Source organism: Electrona antarctica, assembly GCF_951216825.1.
Source record: "Electrona antarctica genome assembly, chromosome: 9".
Lineage (NCBI taxonomy): Eukaryota > Metazoa > Chordata > Actinopteri > Myctophiformes > Myctophidae > Electrona > Electrona antarctica.
In genome coordinates this window covers 23,957,824-23,974,577 of record NC_136790.1, presented here as the reverse complement: position 1 = coordinate 23,974,577, position 16,754 = coordinate 23,957,824, and the positions used below count along the sequence as shown (strand labels likewise).

At 42.4% G+C, this 16,754-nt stretch overlaps 1 protein-coding gene across 1 annotated transcript; it reads right to left on the bottom strand.

Annotated features, from left to right (window-relative positions):
• Positions 1-5,645: 5,645 nt before the first annotated feature.
• Positions 5,646-10,609, bottom strand: LOC306929644 (cysteine and glycine-rich protein 1-like). Its single transcript, XM_079510255.1, has 6 exons — positions 10,482-10,609; positions 9,114-9,223; positions 8,366-8,534; positions 8,129-8,258; positions 7,747-7,840; positions 5,646-6,866 (listed from the first exon to the last, which is right to left on the bottom strand). The coding sequence occupies exons 2-6, from the start codon at positions 9,220-9,222 to the stop codon at positions 6,790-6,792; spliced, it is 579 nt and encodes a 192-aa protein (XP_079366381.1). The 5' UTR covers position 9,223; positions 10,482-10,609; the 3' UTR covers positions 5,646-6,789.
• Positions 10,610-16,754: the final 6,145 nt, after the last annotated feature.

Below are 16,754 nucleotides of genomic sequence, written 5' to 3'. Positions count from 1 at the left end.
TCTGGTGTTAATTAACGACCAGACCATTGTGGTGGTATCCAACTTGTAGATGGCATTAGTATATCCAGTGGTCTGGTTCAATCCTCCATGAATATACATGACCTTCCCCAAGACACAAGCTGAGTGGCTTTCCCTCCCCTCTAGAACAGTCCCAGAAACCTGTGGTTTGAACCATCTATGGGTGTCGACATCAAATGCATGAAGCACGTTGCAGCAACCTGGCTTAGTCAACCCTCCCCAGAGGTAGACAATATCTTCAATCAGCACAGCTGTGTGGCCAATGCGCTTGGAGGGAACCTCAAGGTGATGTTCTCTTCCAGGGGTCATCAGAGGCAACTTCCTCCAGTACAAAGACACTGTGTTGAAGACGTAAACTTGAACATGGTCACTTCTGTTCACATTACTGCCCCACCCTCCAATCGTGTACACCTTGTGTCCGACTGTCACTGCTGCATAATATCCTCCTGGTCCGTTCAGATTCACAGTCCACCTCATCATTTTACACATAAAGACAAGAATAGAAAATCTTCTCAAGCGTTGTTCTGTAACATAATGCAGTCACATTGCTCACACCACCACTTCTATATTGGTACAGACCTACAAGTAACGACGTCATCTTGATGACATCAGACTTCAGACCAAATTTGGAGTTCCACCCTTCCTGGTGGAGATATGCGCTCCACTGAACACACATTTCACCTTCATTAGTGTGGTTGACAGAAACAACCAGACTATAGTAATTATTCATTAGTGTGGTTGACAGAAACAACCATACTATAGTAATAATTCATTAGTGTGGTTGACAGAGACAACCAGACTATAGTAATTATTCATTAGTGTGGTTGACAGAGACAACCAGACTATAGTAATTATTCATTAGTGTGGTTGACAGAGACAACCAGACTATAGCCTAGTAATTATTCATTAGTGTGGTTGCCAGAAACAACCAGACTATAGTAATTATTCATTAGTGTGGTTGACAGAGACAACCAGATTATAGCAATTATTCATTAGTGTGGTTCACAGAGACAACCAGACTATAGTAATTATTCATTAGTGTGGTTGACAGAAACAACCACAATATAGTAATTATTCATTAGTGTGGTTGACATAAACAACCACACTATTGTAATTGCCCGCCTTTCATCCTCGATACTTGCGTCAGTGCAACCACACTTGCAATTTCCCAGAATTGCACCTTCTATGTATGCATTCATTCATTAATTAATTAATTCATTCATTCATTCCATATAAACTCTTTAGGGTCCCTGTGATGTCATGTGTGTCAATACATCATCATCAGACAATCACCACACGTCATCAACAAATCTAACTAATCATTTTAGAGATTGTGTCCCCAAGATATGAGGATTACATGTCAACATGTCAAACTAGGGGGTTTTCATGATGCTGAATCCATTGCAAGCATTAGTTTTGCACAAAAAACACTCCTTTGCCTAAAACGCCCATAGCCGTTGTCACGGGGCAGCCCGTGCCCTATAGCGTGTGAAAACGTGTACGTCACCAAGAGGGGGCGGCGTCTGAAAAGCTAGGGACGGCCCTCTCGTGGGCATAAAATTCTAGCCCACATCACTCAGAATAGAGTGACGGTGGTATGTTTTTGTAAATATTGAGCTCGTTCTTGGCGACAACATAGTGAACCAACACCAGGATGGATAGAAAGAACGTCGGACCCAAATACATTACAAGGACAAGGAAAATGTTGTGAACAAACACGGCTGTGCTTAGATACTTTGTTGAACATTATGTCTCTGCGCCCGTGCGCCGATCCAAGCCATTCTACGTCTTTTTGTAAACTCGTCAATCTGGGTTCCTTGATGCTGTCTCCATGCTGGAAAGCTGAACATCTAATTCCGTTTTCTGGCTCATTTCCTCGACGTGACCTGCTGTGGCACTTATTTACTGAGCAAGTCTGCACCATGGTCACCGAGGTCAGTTTAAAGAAATTACATATACAAGCACACGGATAGTCGCTCAATGTAAACAAACCAGACAAGCCAGCAAGTATGGCGGCCGCTACCACGTGACACATATGTTGACGCCCCCTCCAGGAGATTTTGGTACACCCTATACACAGACAATGATTGGGAGAGTGTATAAACTTTACTACACCTGCTTCCAATTAATTATCAATCAGCCGGCTTGGAAGTGGCGGGTCAAGTTGTAAAGTGTATGTTCTATTTATTGATACTGTAACTGAAATGCATTGCTGAAGTATACTAATTGTTTTAAATGTATTTATTGATTTGAAGTTGAAGTGATTGAGTCACACCTCCCCGCTGCAGTGGCATTCCTGTTGATTGGGTGCCAAGTGCTGCAGAGGAGGAGGGGTGTTTGATTCTTATTTAAAACAAAACTATAGTTTGTGTATGAATGGACGTCCGGAATTTCATGTTTAAGTTAATGTTAAAACCTTCAGTAATGGTGTGTTTGCTCATTGGCCTTTGTATGCTTATGGTGAGTTAATTGAATTGCCAATTTGCTGTGATATGGTTTGGTATGTCTCACTCCTATAAAAGGGAGCCTGCAGCTGATGTGTGGGAGTTAGACCTTGGTCGACACACAGGTAACAGCCTAAGTGAGAGCTGCCAGGGCCCTTTGGAAAGTAAGGGTATGGCCTGTTACAGCTTCTCCTTGTTTTAGGTGTTATTCAGTAGGGTGGTCTTCAAGTATGTTTATGTGTCACGTACAACTGTTATTTTGGCCAAATCTTGTTTTTCGTCATTGTCTTTGCCGAGGCCGCACTGTACCATAATCTGCACTGGACTGGAAAGGTGAATAAAAACCCTAAAAGGGCATTCTTGGACTGTCTTTTTGGAGCCTTGGCCGGTCGGCCAACTTCACATGTGGTGGCAGCGGAAAAGAAAGTAAAGACGGTCCTGAATGTCTCCAGAATCATCACCAGTAGCAGCAAACCATGCTCTCAAAGGAAGAGGGTGCCACAGGGCGGGGCCGTCGCAAAGGTTTCCAGCCCAGGTTGGACACGTTTACTTCCCAAGTTCTGCAACCAGCGGCCTGAGTCATTCAATTCCAGAGGAAGGAGAGACGGAAGTTCAACTATCTCAACCAGTGGCTTTAGAAAGATGAGACAAAACTGGAGGTGTGTGTGTGTGTGTGTGTGTGTGTGTGTGTGTGTGTGTGTGTGTGTGTGTGTGTGTGTGTGTGTGTGTGTGTGTGTGTGTGTGTGTGTGTGTGTGTGTGTGTGTGTGTGTGTGTGTGTGTGTGTGTGTGTGTGTGTGTGTGTGTGTGTGTGTGTCCTGCCTATAGTTAGTACAGTAAAGTTGTTATGTGTGATTTTGTGTGCACATAGCTGCCTCTGTGTGTATAGTAGGCAGACAGGAAACAAGCCTTTAGTGTATAGTGTTCCTTAAACCAAGCTGTCTGCTGGCAAAAGCTGTCTCGGAGCCTGCTGAAGCTGCACTACAGCTTGCCAGACAGTAGCAGCTGAAACAAATCCTACAGGCTTTACTAACACATTCGTCAGTGTATATATCCCAGGTGGAGGGAAGCTCATATCCACTAATGCTCTGGGCTGTCTGCGGTTGAGAGAGCAATAGGCAATGATGATGCTCTTGGTATAGTGCCCTTGTAGAAGGCCTGCATGATCTTTCATCCACCTGAGGTGGAAGGGGTGTTCCTGTAACTATTTTGCCACCCGGCCGGTGTGTTCGTCCTATAGGTGAGTTTCTCTGTGATGTGAATGCCCAGGAACTTGAAGCTGCTGACTCTCTACAGCAGGCTCATTGATGTAGATGTGGTCCAGCCTCCCTCCTCTCTTCCTGCAGTCCACAATGCACTGTCCCCACTGTGGTCACCTGCAATGATGCAGATAGTAAACCGGAAGAGAAACGCTCCAAACCATGGTGGCCAATAGAAGACTGTACAACGGCTCACCTTAGATGTCAGTCAGCCTGACATCTAAGATGACTGGATCTGCTCTGGCGATGGGGAGCAGTAGACATTGCTCAAGGTTCAAGGTTTCTTTATTTTGTCTCCCAAGGGAGAAATTTGTCTTGGACCCCAAGGACCCGCCCTGCAGCATACAAATACAGTACAGTACAAAACAATACACAATACAAGACAACAAAGGCACACAGTGACCCGTACAACATTAACAAACCACACACCAACATACCTAGTGCAAAAGAGGAAGAACATCACCTCATAACCTTCGACCCCTACCCTGTCTGCCCTCTGTTAAGGAGTGTGATTGACAGAGGGACAAAGGAATGCTTGTACCTATTATATTTGCACGCATGGACCTCGTACCTTCTTCTACCTGATGGCATTAGCCGATACTCAGGGTATAGTACATGGGAGGGGTCAGACACAATTTTCTTAACCTGTCCAATGGTGGCCTGCTCAAAGATGACCTGGGGGGTGATCGGAGGTGTACTGTAGACATACCCATGATCTTCCCTGCCATTTTGGCTAATCTAAGGATCTCAGATTTGTATTTTACAGTTAGGTTTCCAAACCAACTGGTGATACCATACCTTAGAATTGACTCTATATACTAGCTCTATAGAGTGCTACACAGGCACAAAGACAATAGCTGATCAGAGGTCAGATTAGCCTTCCACATCGGACACAGGCTCATTCATTTCAGCAGCCTGACCCTGGCCCTGCAGTCAGCTGTCCAGAGTGAAATGTCAGTCAATGTGGAGACTAGCCGTGTTCCTCACAGCTCCTGAACTTCTCTCCTCGATCCACACAGCCTGCACCAGAGCTGGAGGGCGATGTGGTCCACAACTATAGGTCTAGACTTGGGTTGAAACCGGTCAATGCCCCAAATGTTCAGGGTGGCAACATAAAAACAGGTAGTATTATTATCGTATTGGGCCAACCACGCTGTCTTGAAGGTGGCGGTGAACTCCGACAGCTCCTGGTGCGTCGCTGCCTGTGGCGAGAGGTGCTCCAGATGGGACATGGTTTGGTGGGATTGGCTTACTTCAGGATCGACAAGACTGCTACGACTTTTGACAGGGTTATTCTGTCCAAACTGCGGACGGGACGGGACATAGGACTAACACAGGCAGAAATGGACCTCGAGTATATCTGAGTAGAGTACCGATACCGATACACCAGGGAGGAATGTCTGTTTAATTGGTGTGGGTGTGGGTGTTAATGCAAATAAGAGTATTTGTGTTATTGTAAAGAGTCTCTCTCTCTCTCTCTCTCACTGTCTGTCTGTCTGTCTGTCTTCAATTACTGTATAATACCCATAGTGTGCTTTGTTATAACGTATATTGTTGCAGCTATACTGTAGAAAGAAAATAACAATGATTACATGTATAATATCACAATAAATCTGTTCAGTCACTCATCTAATATCCTAGTATGCAGATGTATCTGCCATTGCTTCAGCAGTGTCAACTTTAATCAGAGGTGCCCCCTAGTGGGTAAATTAAAGACACACACACACACGCACACGCACACGCACACACACACACTTAAGCTGCCATCGCCCTAGAAATGACAACAGTCAATGGCTTGCCAAATTTACAAATGTATTTTTTTCTCACGCACTGGTTGATGGAGTTGTTGTGGTTGAGGTGTACAGCCTACGAGCACAATATCATCATGTTAAAATGAATGCCACTTGTTTGTTTTGTCTATTTTTATTATTTGCCTGAAGAACAATGCAACTTGGAGAAAAATAATATACAGCATTTGATACACAGAAATGTGAATCCCTTGACTCCATCAAAACCGCTCTCAAAGAGCACCTACTATACGGACGGCTGCAATTCGAAACTGGCCCCTGTAAAAAAAGTCTGAGTCCCCCCACACCCCCTTTTCTTTCCAATACAATATGTTTTTCCCCATTTTTTTTTTCTTTATATGATTTCCTGATTTAACTAGAAGTGTACGTATATTTGTACATCTTTAAATGGTCTGATGAATTGAAAATGGAGGACCCTGATGTAAACAAAGCCTTAGTGCTTTTCATGGTTTCGTCCTCAAAGTAGCAGTTTTTGTATTGACTTTCTGCCTTTAAGCTCAAACACAACGATCATGTCTAGTTCTCTACCACACAGAAGCACAGATGGATAGTCATGTTAATCAAACAAACCCCTCGACAAGTTATAAACTGACTTTCATCAAACGGGGCATGCATGTGTCTCTCCACTGCAACCGCCATAATGCGACTCATTTCATTGCCTATGTTTAAAAAGTAGATATATAACTTGCAGTTTCAGTATAAATACATATAATGAGCCAGCGTGAAAAAAAAAGTTTGTCTGAAATGTTTAACTTGCTGTGTTTAGCATGAAGAGACTGAAACAACATCAAAGGCTAAAGCCAGACTGCTTGGTGAGTACATGCATGCACTGTATTACTTATAGGGGTGCAACATTTAATCAAATTACATTTAATTAATTTTAATAAATAGGCTATAATTTAAATGTTCTATTATATATAATATTATTATTATATAATATATCTATTTGTAAAACCTTTCTGATCTACAAGCTATGTCATACATCGCAACGCAAGTATAAAATATTGGTTAATCATACTACAAGTGATTTAGTCCTAAATACATTTTCAATTTTCAAATCAATGTTTTTGTCAATTCATTGAAATTTAAAAAAATAAAACAAACCCAGAAAATAATTCATAGTTGCAGCCCTATTGTTGACTGACTCAACTCTTATGCCATTAGCTGGAATAAAAAATAAGCCAAAGTAAACTGGTGACAGAGATCCTCAGCCAGATGATATCACCTAACACCCGGTGTAGGTCTCAGGTTGGGTCTTGGCTCTACTGGGAGTGTGCCAGAGCCCCTGCCCCTTGACCGAATCCAAAGCCCTTGGGGCCGAAGTTCTTTGCGTAACATCCTGCATGTGATTGACAGAAATTAATTAGCGGTACAGTATTGTAGGCAATGTGTAATATGTAATGAAACATCTTCCATGTATTTTTCTCATCATATTGCCAGAGGGCTGGGTGGGTGCCCTGGGTGAGCGGAGTCATAAAAGGATGCAGAAAGGGTGATGAGTACTAGCATGGCGTGGCCAGACTCATAGCGAGCATTCACTGACGCTTCCTCATATGCGGGGAGGAAGCGTCAGTGAATGCTCGCTATGAGTCTGGCCGCGCCAGGCTAGATGAGTACTATCAGACAAAGGGCTGATGCAGCAATAGCTAACGTATCAGTGCACACTAAAAAAATGCCACCATTTATGTGGGCTCAAGACGGTACTCAGCATGTCAGATGTATTTATTCGGGGTGTAACAATACATTGTAACAGCGATACGATACTTCGATACATGGTTGACAATACGTGGACAATATTGGTTCATTTTATGGCGATATGATACGATACGATTCAATCAATGATTTAAAATCAATACAGTAACTATTTAAATTGGATACGATATGATGCAAAGTCAATGTTGCTGTTTACATTTCGATATACTTTGATTCTTGAAATTAAAATCGATTTTCTTTTGTTGTTGTTGCAGGTATCGTTACACGGTACACCGTACACCCCTAGTATTTATCAATTTCCATAATATGTAAAATTTGTTGCAAAACACTATACAGCAAAAAAACAACAAAGTAGTTTGGTCAGTGTAGTGCTATTTATCATTGTTGTCAGAACAGCAGCTACTTTCTTACAAATGGTGTCTAGTTATAAATATTCATCAACTGTAAAATATGTTCTTACTAGTGATGGTAAAATACGTATAAGTGTAGACAGAGACAGTACACACCTTTACAGTAAATCTCTCCATCTTTGTCAGCGAGGGTGGTGGACTCCAGCCCCTTACCACACTTGGCGCAGCGGAAGCAACCCTTATGCCAGGACTGAGTGAGAGAGAGTAAAGTTCATGACTTGACAGACTGGACAAGATACAAGAAGAGTACTCCATTCATACGATTGAAATCATAAATGTATAGTGACAAAATAAGGGAACTAAATAATAACAATGACAATAATAATGTGTACAATACTTATTATGAATATGATTATTATTATTATCATCCTAATTTAACTTATAACTAGATTGCCATAAACATTGCAGTTTATTTGGTGACTTTCGCTGCACAATGTATAACCCTGAATGGGAGAAAAGGACAGAATGTATTGCCTACATTTCCAGCACCGATGACCTTCTCTGCTGCGTACACTGCTTTACCACAACGCGTGCACACATCTGATCCCCCCGCTTTTTGAGCTAACTTGGAAGCATTGGGGTTACTGGTAGGACGGTGGGCCTCTTGTCTGTTGATGAAAATCACGTTTGAGGAAACAGTGGTTAAAAATAACATTCTCACACTGTATGTGTTGCTATATGTATTAATTAATATGGAAATATCAATCTCTCTCACACTTCGGGCTTGATTCCTAATCCTTCTCCTGTGTCCATACTCAGGCACCCCGCTCCACCACCAAATCCATAGCCCTTTGGTCCATATTTCTTGCCATAACATGATTTGCAGTAGATCTCATCCACATGCACGGCAACCGTTGTGCTGTCCAGGTTCTTTTTGCACACCACTTTCAACAAGCAGGGAGGGATAAAAGTAAGTCGGTCCATTTCACTACACCAGAATGCATGGTGGTACATCAACCTTTCTTTCCAAAAAATGGGACATTCTTATCAATGCCGACATTTTCAGATGTTTTACAGATTGCTACATTATAGACAGACAGACAGACAGACAGACAGACAGACAGACAGACAGACAGACAGACAGACAGACTGTATTGTTTAAAAATGACTGAGATAAATAAACCAACTAAACCAACTCACAGACAGACAGACAGACAGACAGACAGACAGATTCCTGAAATGTATACATGATGATTGGTGTACCACTGTGTGTGCTTATAGCTTGTTCAAATACTTTCTTTGAGTAGAGCTGGAGACTGTGTACCTTCCATATAAGGAGGATGAAGCTCACGTCACATGTTTTAGTTGTCTCCAAATAAGGGAAGAGATGTCCAGAGGGAAAACCTTGGATGGTCTGTTTCTTTTGCTGGTGCCAAATACTCTAGATTCCAGAGTAATTTATGTGCTCTCAGTGTCAATGGGATCACATACAGTAATGATGACTTCAGAGCCCACATACTTACTGCACAGAAAACAGGACTTGTGCCAACTCTTTCCCTCACACTGCACTTCCTCAGCAAAGTAGACAGTCTTCTGGCAGCAGCCACACTTGCTTCCCCCTCCTAAAGGCATTCTGTGGAGATACAGGACAGGAGAGTTGGTTGTATACAGCCACACATAAACACTGACTGTAAGCATGACACATTCCATTTCAGCACTTAAGGTAGCCCAGCCGTTTTATCACTTAAGGTAGCTATGTGGATTATATTAGGATGTGCACTCCACAGATGAGGTACACTGCTCTCATTGTTTCTTTCATAGTTAGTTTAGTCCATATTAGAAGAAGAGGATATCTGGAGGACCATTAAACCAGCTGTAAAATTCTAGTACCTGCTTGAGTTCCCCTGATAGTAACAAAGCATTATGTACTGTTCATAGATAGATTTATTTGAGTACACTCAAATAAATTACCGGTTCATGATGATGAACCGGTAAAGTATTGTCTAGGCTACTTATGTATTTATTATTACTATTATTATCATTATTATTATTATTTTAATTTAGTCACCACTTGTTTGGGTATTACTATACATAATTATGATTTGAGTATTTATTTAGGCTATGCATTTTCTTTTCAGAGAGACTGCTTTGGTGAATTTCAGACAGCCTGCAATATCATTCAGGGTAAACAGGAAATTCCCAGGATTTTATTCGGTAATTAAGCTACAATACTTCCCCACTCCAGAATATCACTCACATAGTGCTACGGAGGACCATGGTAATTGTCCAAAGCCATTTGTACAAGGTGCCTGACTGCCTGCAATAAAACATTTGACTATGAAATGGATATTTAATACTGTAGGCTGCTCTTCACCTTTAGTAGGTGCTGGTCATTTCCTATGTGATGCCTTTCCTGCCCATGCACAGGAAAGAGACTTTCTGCACACTCACTACACACCCATCTATTCCAAGTCCATAATAGGACATTTTCCACCTTCCTCGTCTACGTCAAGTAAACCATGGGCTAATAAGTGTATACTGCATAGGGCTACTCACACTGACTCACATTAAATATCCAGCAACCAGAGCAAAGGTCAATTGTATCTTTAAGGGCTTTCAGTTTGTTTGTTCATACTTTGTTGTCACACTGCAGCAACGACACTTTGATTAATCATTTAGTATAGTCTTAAAGCCATATAAACTTACAGTTTCAATTTGAACTGTACGGCCTCCAGCTTGTACTGTATCAGTCTACATTGAATTAACATTCATTCCATAATGATAAAAGCTCATGACAACTCTCCTTGGTGAAACTGCACATTCCATAGAGATTCAGAAAAAGTACTATAGCAGTTTTTAGTTAAATGTTTGTTTGTTTGTTTGTTTCCTACCTGTCTCTCGATATCAGGCTGTTCCTCTCCGCCAAGTGATGTTCAGATACAACAGATCGAGTTGAGATGATCTCACCAGAGGCTCCCGTTTGATATAGAAGAGCACCAGAGGGAAGCTGCAAGGACGCCAGACTGAAGGGAGGAGTCAAAGTACAGAGAGGGAGAGAAATGTATTGGGAGGGAATAAGCAATAGAATAGAGCAATGGCATTGGAGTTATTGATGGAGTAGTAGGAGGTGGAGGGAGGGACAGGAACCGTGCTGCATTGTGAAAACACAGAGCAGAATGTCCTCTTATGAAATACCACAATTACATCATGTTGCAACCAATTCAAGATATAGAGTTGTAATTTGCTTGTTGTTTATGTACCTGTCTAAATACTTCCTTAATGTCAACGAAGTGCACACCCACAACACCAGAGGGAGTTCAACAAACCATGTGCAACCCAGATTCGGCACAAACAAGGGACTAAATTCATTTCCCTCCTATAATGCCACCAAAATGCGGAATGCCCTACCAATTAAGACGTGCAAATCCCTTGACTCCTTCAAAACCGCTCTCAAAGGGCACCTACAGACGGCTGCAAATCGAAACTAGCCCCCAAAAATCTGAATCCCCCACCCACCCCTTTTCCCCCCCACTGAATATGTTTTTTCCCCCTTTTTACCTCCTCTATGATTTCCTGTTTTTGGCTATATAGAAGTGTATATTTGTACGTCTCTAAATGTTATGATGAATTGAACATGGTGGACCCTATTGTAAACAAGTGTAATGCTTATGGTGTCATCCACAGTTAAGTATAGAGAGTATGCGCATGCTTAAAGTGAATGGCACATCGAGTGGCAAATCGAGTGGCAAAGCAACAGGAAAAGTGAGTTTAACATTGTTTAATGTTGTTTAATGCAATCAGATAGGACTTTTCTGTTTGGTGTATGGGCTGTCAAGGCCAGAAAGTAGTTTTTTGCCACTCATTAGGCATTCCTGCATAACTTCTGGGTTTGATGATGATGTCACACGCATACCCTCTATTGTATTGAGTTGTACTTGAAATGTACTGTAATTCTCCAAACTGTTAATAAATACATCAATCAATCAATCAATCAATCAGTCAGGTAGGACACCTATAGCGGGCAGATAACATGCAATTTACAGGTGAATCGTTCACTTTCGGATACAAGCACCAAAATTGGCACACATACTCCTTAGGGATGGCTCTTTTGATAAAACCATTGTGCCAAATAAAATTTCAAGATGGCGGCCATTTTTCAAGATGGCCACCATTGAATATACAGTAATATTGCATTTCGCAATAAAACCCCATAGACTTGTCCTATTTGAATGATCTTGGTGTCAAATCATACATTTTTCACTATCCAAATTTGGATAGTGGACTTACTCATTGGCTTCCTTGTACCATATATCAGTCCCGGAATCCTAATATTCTGCTAAATTAGAGGTTTGTGTTGCCTGACTCGGGTAAAATGGATGATAGTGTATATCTTAATATTGTTATAGGTTTAGTGTGTGTGTGTGTGTGTGTGTGTGTGTGTGTGTGTGTGTGTGTGGGGGGGGGGGGGGGGGGGGGGTGGGGGGGGGGGGGGTAATGTAGTAGCTCAACAGAGTGGATGTCAACGTACAGCCAGGGCACACTGGCACCGCTCCTGTGAAACTCAGCATGGGGTTCAGTATCAGCTGAGTAATTTGTTTGGTGTAGCTAAATAATGAATTGTCCCAAATGTTGTCTAATAGCTAGTGTAGATTACATGTAGTTTACCATGCATGATGTTTAGTTAGACAGCCACACCTGAATTGACAGGGTATGCCAGCACGGGAGAGCCGAGCCAATGGTAAGTTGGCTATACATGACTTATTCATGGCCTTACCAGGGGCGACTGTGGCTCAGGAGGTAGGTCGTCCAATGATCCATGGGTCGGCGGTTCGAATCCCGGCTCCTCCTCTCTACATGTCGAAGTGTCCTTGGGCAAGACACTGAACCCCAAATTTCTCCCGATGTGCTGGTTGGTACCTTGCATGGCTTCCGCCGCAATCGGTGTATGAATGTGTGTGTGAATGGGTGAATGTAATGCACAATCTATGTAAAGCGCCTTGGATAAAAGGCGCTATATAAATGCACCATTTACCATTTACCAAGATGGTGTACAGAACGCACAGGACTTAAATGATACTGGATGAACGATCGGGCTAGGTGTAGATTAGTGATGCACCGAATATTCGTCCGCAGAAAATATTCGGCAGAAAATGGCTAAAAATGCATTTTCGGCCTATTCGGTTTCAGCCCGAATAGGCAGAAAATATATCACCGAATAGTGTATGCAATTAATGCATTCAAAAGAGCTGAGTAAATGTAAATGTTTTATGTATGTTATAATAGTGATTATTATTTAAGTTAAGTTTTGCCATAACCATTCCTTTTGCCATAAATCAGGTAGGTTTAAGGTACGACCATGACAGCAATGGTAGGAAAAAAGATATATAATATTAATCATATTTGTATATTCGGTATTCGGTTTTCGGCCAACTGTTTCCTATATTCGGTATTCAGTTTCGGCCAAGAATTTCCCTTTCGCAAGTGTTGTCTTTGCAAAGAGAAGAATAGTAAAGAGCTCTCATCACATGCAAGACCATCACAACATGATGGCTACACTATGATTGCAACTAATATTCCCCTCTATCACACAATGAATGAGATGCATTTTAATAAAATGTATCCAGACAGACTTGATGATGGTGGTGGCATTGAAGAAAATCTGAGGAGGAACAAGGCGCAATATCACAAAAGTTGTCGCATTACGAAACTGGAGAGTGAGAATCACAAAACGAAAAGCACTGGAATGCAGCTGGGTGTTGATGCATCTGCTGTCAACTCCACAAGACTGAAGGAAAAACTCATGCTGTCAGAAATACCTGAGTTGGATGCTCACAAGCAGGGAAGGGATGTTCTTTTGGCTTTCCAGAAAGATGTAGGCTTTGGCTTGTCAGAAGCCTCTGACTCTTATAGTGAAGCTATTGTCCTTAGCAAAGCAGCTAACATCTTACAAAGACATATATGCTGGACCACAAGTCCCTCCAAATCTGGTATTTCTTACAGCAGTTTTTCATTCAGTCTTGTGGAGTTGACAGCAGGTGCATCAACAGTAACACCCAGCTGTTCCAGGCACTGGGCGTAAAGGTGAACGATATGTCTGCAAGTCGGAGGACTGAAGGACCCTCACCAGATCTGGTGGTCTCCACTAGATATGTGACTAGCTCTGAGAATTCCTGTAGGTGGGCAACTGGGCATCCTCTTCGGTTGAATGTTCCTTTTACAGTCTCTTTGTGGCTCTGAGGTACGACCTCTCTCTATTGTACAGGTCTGCCAAGCATGCAGCGTGGTATTGGAGCTCCTGTGCAATAACATCTCCACCACTGAGTCTTGCAACTCTCTTATTGAGATTCATCATCATAGCTTTCTTGTGAGTTCAGAGTATGCGACATCTTTGTCACATCTGAAACATGTTTGGCTTTTAATGCTGGTTCTACTCCACTTGGTCTGGCATTCCACTGGCTGAGCACTCTGCTTTTCATTTTGTGGTTCTCACTCTCTCCAGTTTCGTGTTGTTGAACATAATGCGACAACCTTTGTGATATTGCGCCTTGTTCCTCCTCAGAGTTTATTCAATGCCACCAAGGGAATATTAGTTGTGGTTGTGATTGTCTTGCATGTGGTGATGAGAGCTCATACTATTCTTCTCTTTGCAAAGACAACATTCAGTCAGTGTTGAATTTAGGCGGTCCTGTGTCTATATTAGACATCTTGGTGAATGGTAATCAAGGTATCACAGTATGATCATTATCTGTATTCAGTGAAGAGTGATTATCCTTTTACCGCCATCATGCACAATAAGGTATGGGATACGACTAGGTTCGACAATAAAATCTACACCTAGCCCGATCGTTCATCCTCATTTAAGTCCCATGCGATCTGTACACCATGTTGGTAAGACCATGAATAAGTCATGTATAGCCCCCTTACCATTGGCTCGGCTCTCCCGTGCTGGTAACATGTCAATTCAGGCGCGTTTGTCTAACTGAACATCATACATGGTACACTTCATGTAATCTAGCTAAAAGATGCAGGGTTTATTAGACAACATCTGTGACCCCCCCCCCCCCCCCCCCCCCCACACACACACACACACACACACACACACAACACACACACACATTAAGATATACACTACCATCCATTTTACCTGAGTCAGACATAACACAAACCTCTAATTTAGCAGAATATTAGGATTCTGGGACTGATATATGGTACAAGGAAGCCAGTGAGTAAGTCCATGGGTCCAAATTTGGATTCTACATAGTGAAAAATGTATGATTTGACACCAAGATCATTCAAATAGGACAAGTCTATGGGATTTTATTGCGAAATGCAATATTACTGTATATTCAATGGCCGCCATATTGAAATTTTATTTGGCACAATGGTTTTATCAAAAGAGCCATCCCTAAGGAGTATGTGTACCAATTTTGGTGCTTGTATCCGCAAGTGAAGAATTATTTCCACTATCTGCCCCGCTATACTGGTTGGCAAGTAGTACTGCCTGTAGCTCATAAATAATTGCAGTATCTCAGTGAAATAGCTGCTCATGTGTGCCACCCTGTGGCTGTCCAGTAACGGTCGAGCTGAAATGGCATTTCACAGCTATCTATCTAAACTGGTAAATGGTGCATGACATTCACCTACAACGATGGCGGATGACACCATGCAATTAAGGCACCAACCTGCACATCGGGAGCAATTAGGGGTTCAGTGTCTTGTTCAAGGACACTTCAACACTAACTCTGGGAACCTCACGTTCCCATCTGGCGTCTTTACCGGCCAGTCACTGCCGCCCGTCTAACTTCATTATGTATTTTCAAGTGAAACAGGAAAAGGAGGCAGAACATAAGCGGAAGGCTGTGCACCTCTCAGCCAACAGTGTTGTGGAGACATCTTGATACCGTAGCTCTGTGCACTGACACCACGGCGTGTAAACAGCGCCTCAAACTGTGACTCCGCCCACAACCGGGGGAAGTTGTGATTTGCGCTCGTTCACTGCAATGCAATTTGCGGCATTTTTAAAACAATATTGAGCAGAGTAGCGATTATCAAACGTATGCCATGCCATACGTTGTAAGATCTGTTGCCCGTGGACAAGGCACGCTACCTCCGCAAGTTAGATAGCATCGGCATAGATGTTTGTCCGTATGTGATTAAGGATTGGACCAAGTTGCATTGGCAGCCATAGAAAATTCTTACCCCAAAACCGGATGTGACGTTTTTGGGCGTTCCTGTCTAGCGTGGTAGTGACCTTGGTCTGCATTTGTCATAGTGGCAAGGACCAAAAGGCTTGCACCCAATGCTACTTCCCTGCAGGGAATTAAGGCTAATGTGGATGAAAGAGATGTGCTGGTACTATTTGGCTTCACCAGCAGAAAACTACTAACAGCAGGCAATACCTGGGTGCATAAATCAAGTGCAATGTGTGCATGTAATAAGCCCTTCAGAATATTTAGATCAAATTTTACAGCTAAAACAGTATGAAAACATTTGAGGTGAGATCGAATCCTGATATCAGCACTGCCTTGTACGCTATGTTTTACTTTGTGGTCAGACGAGGTGACTTTCAGGCAGATGATCATTGTGGCTCACCATGCCTGAAATTAAGCACTCACATGCTGGTAAAAGGCTGGAGGCCTGGAGGTTGCAAAGCTCCATTCAGTAACATTCAACCTAGATCGCATCACTGTGATTGGCTGAGACACGCACAGTTCTCCCTCAATGTTATGTTCCACAATACGGACGGATTTCAAGTTGACTTTAAAGAATATCAAGTGAACCAAGTGGGGTTATTGCCCATACAAAATATGTATAGTACTGGAGATAGTCTCAATACAATAGAAAACATAACATACCCCAGAGAACAACATGGTAGAATTATCCAACACCAGAGTAAATACGTTGAGGTTTTAACCACATACGCCCATCATCAGCTGACAGGACAGCCTGGCATGCCCACCCACCAGTTAAATATACTCTGCTATGGTCCAACCTCCATGTCCATCCAACCACCAGCACAGCCTCCTCACAAAGCTGTGTAGTTCCTAAACACCAGACAAACAAATGTACCCACTCTAAAGCCTCCCTGGATTTTTAGAAGATGGAAACACCCTCCTAGCCACCCAGTAGGCCTAAAGATGTTGTGCCTGCTGTTGTCTATTTAC

What these genes read in the sequence shown, in the direction of transcription:
- LOC306929644 (XM_079510255.1), bottom strand. Translation starts at nt 9,222, where the DNA reads ATGCCTTTAGGAGGGGGAAGCAAGTGTGGCTGCTGCCAGAAGACTGTC. An exon ending in AGGTCATCGGTGCTGGAAAT is followed by an intron (nt 7,841 to 8,128) that starts GTAGGCAATACA and finishes TCTCTCACTCAG; the next exon opens with TCCTGGCATAAGGGTTGCTT. An exon ending in TGGAGAGATTTACTGTAAAG is followed by an intron (nt 6,867 to 7,746) that starts GTGTGTACTGTC and finishes AATCACATGCAG; the next exon opens with GATGTTACGCAAAGAACTTC.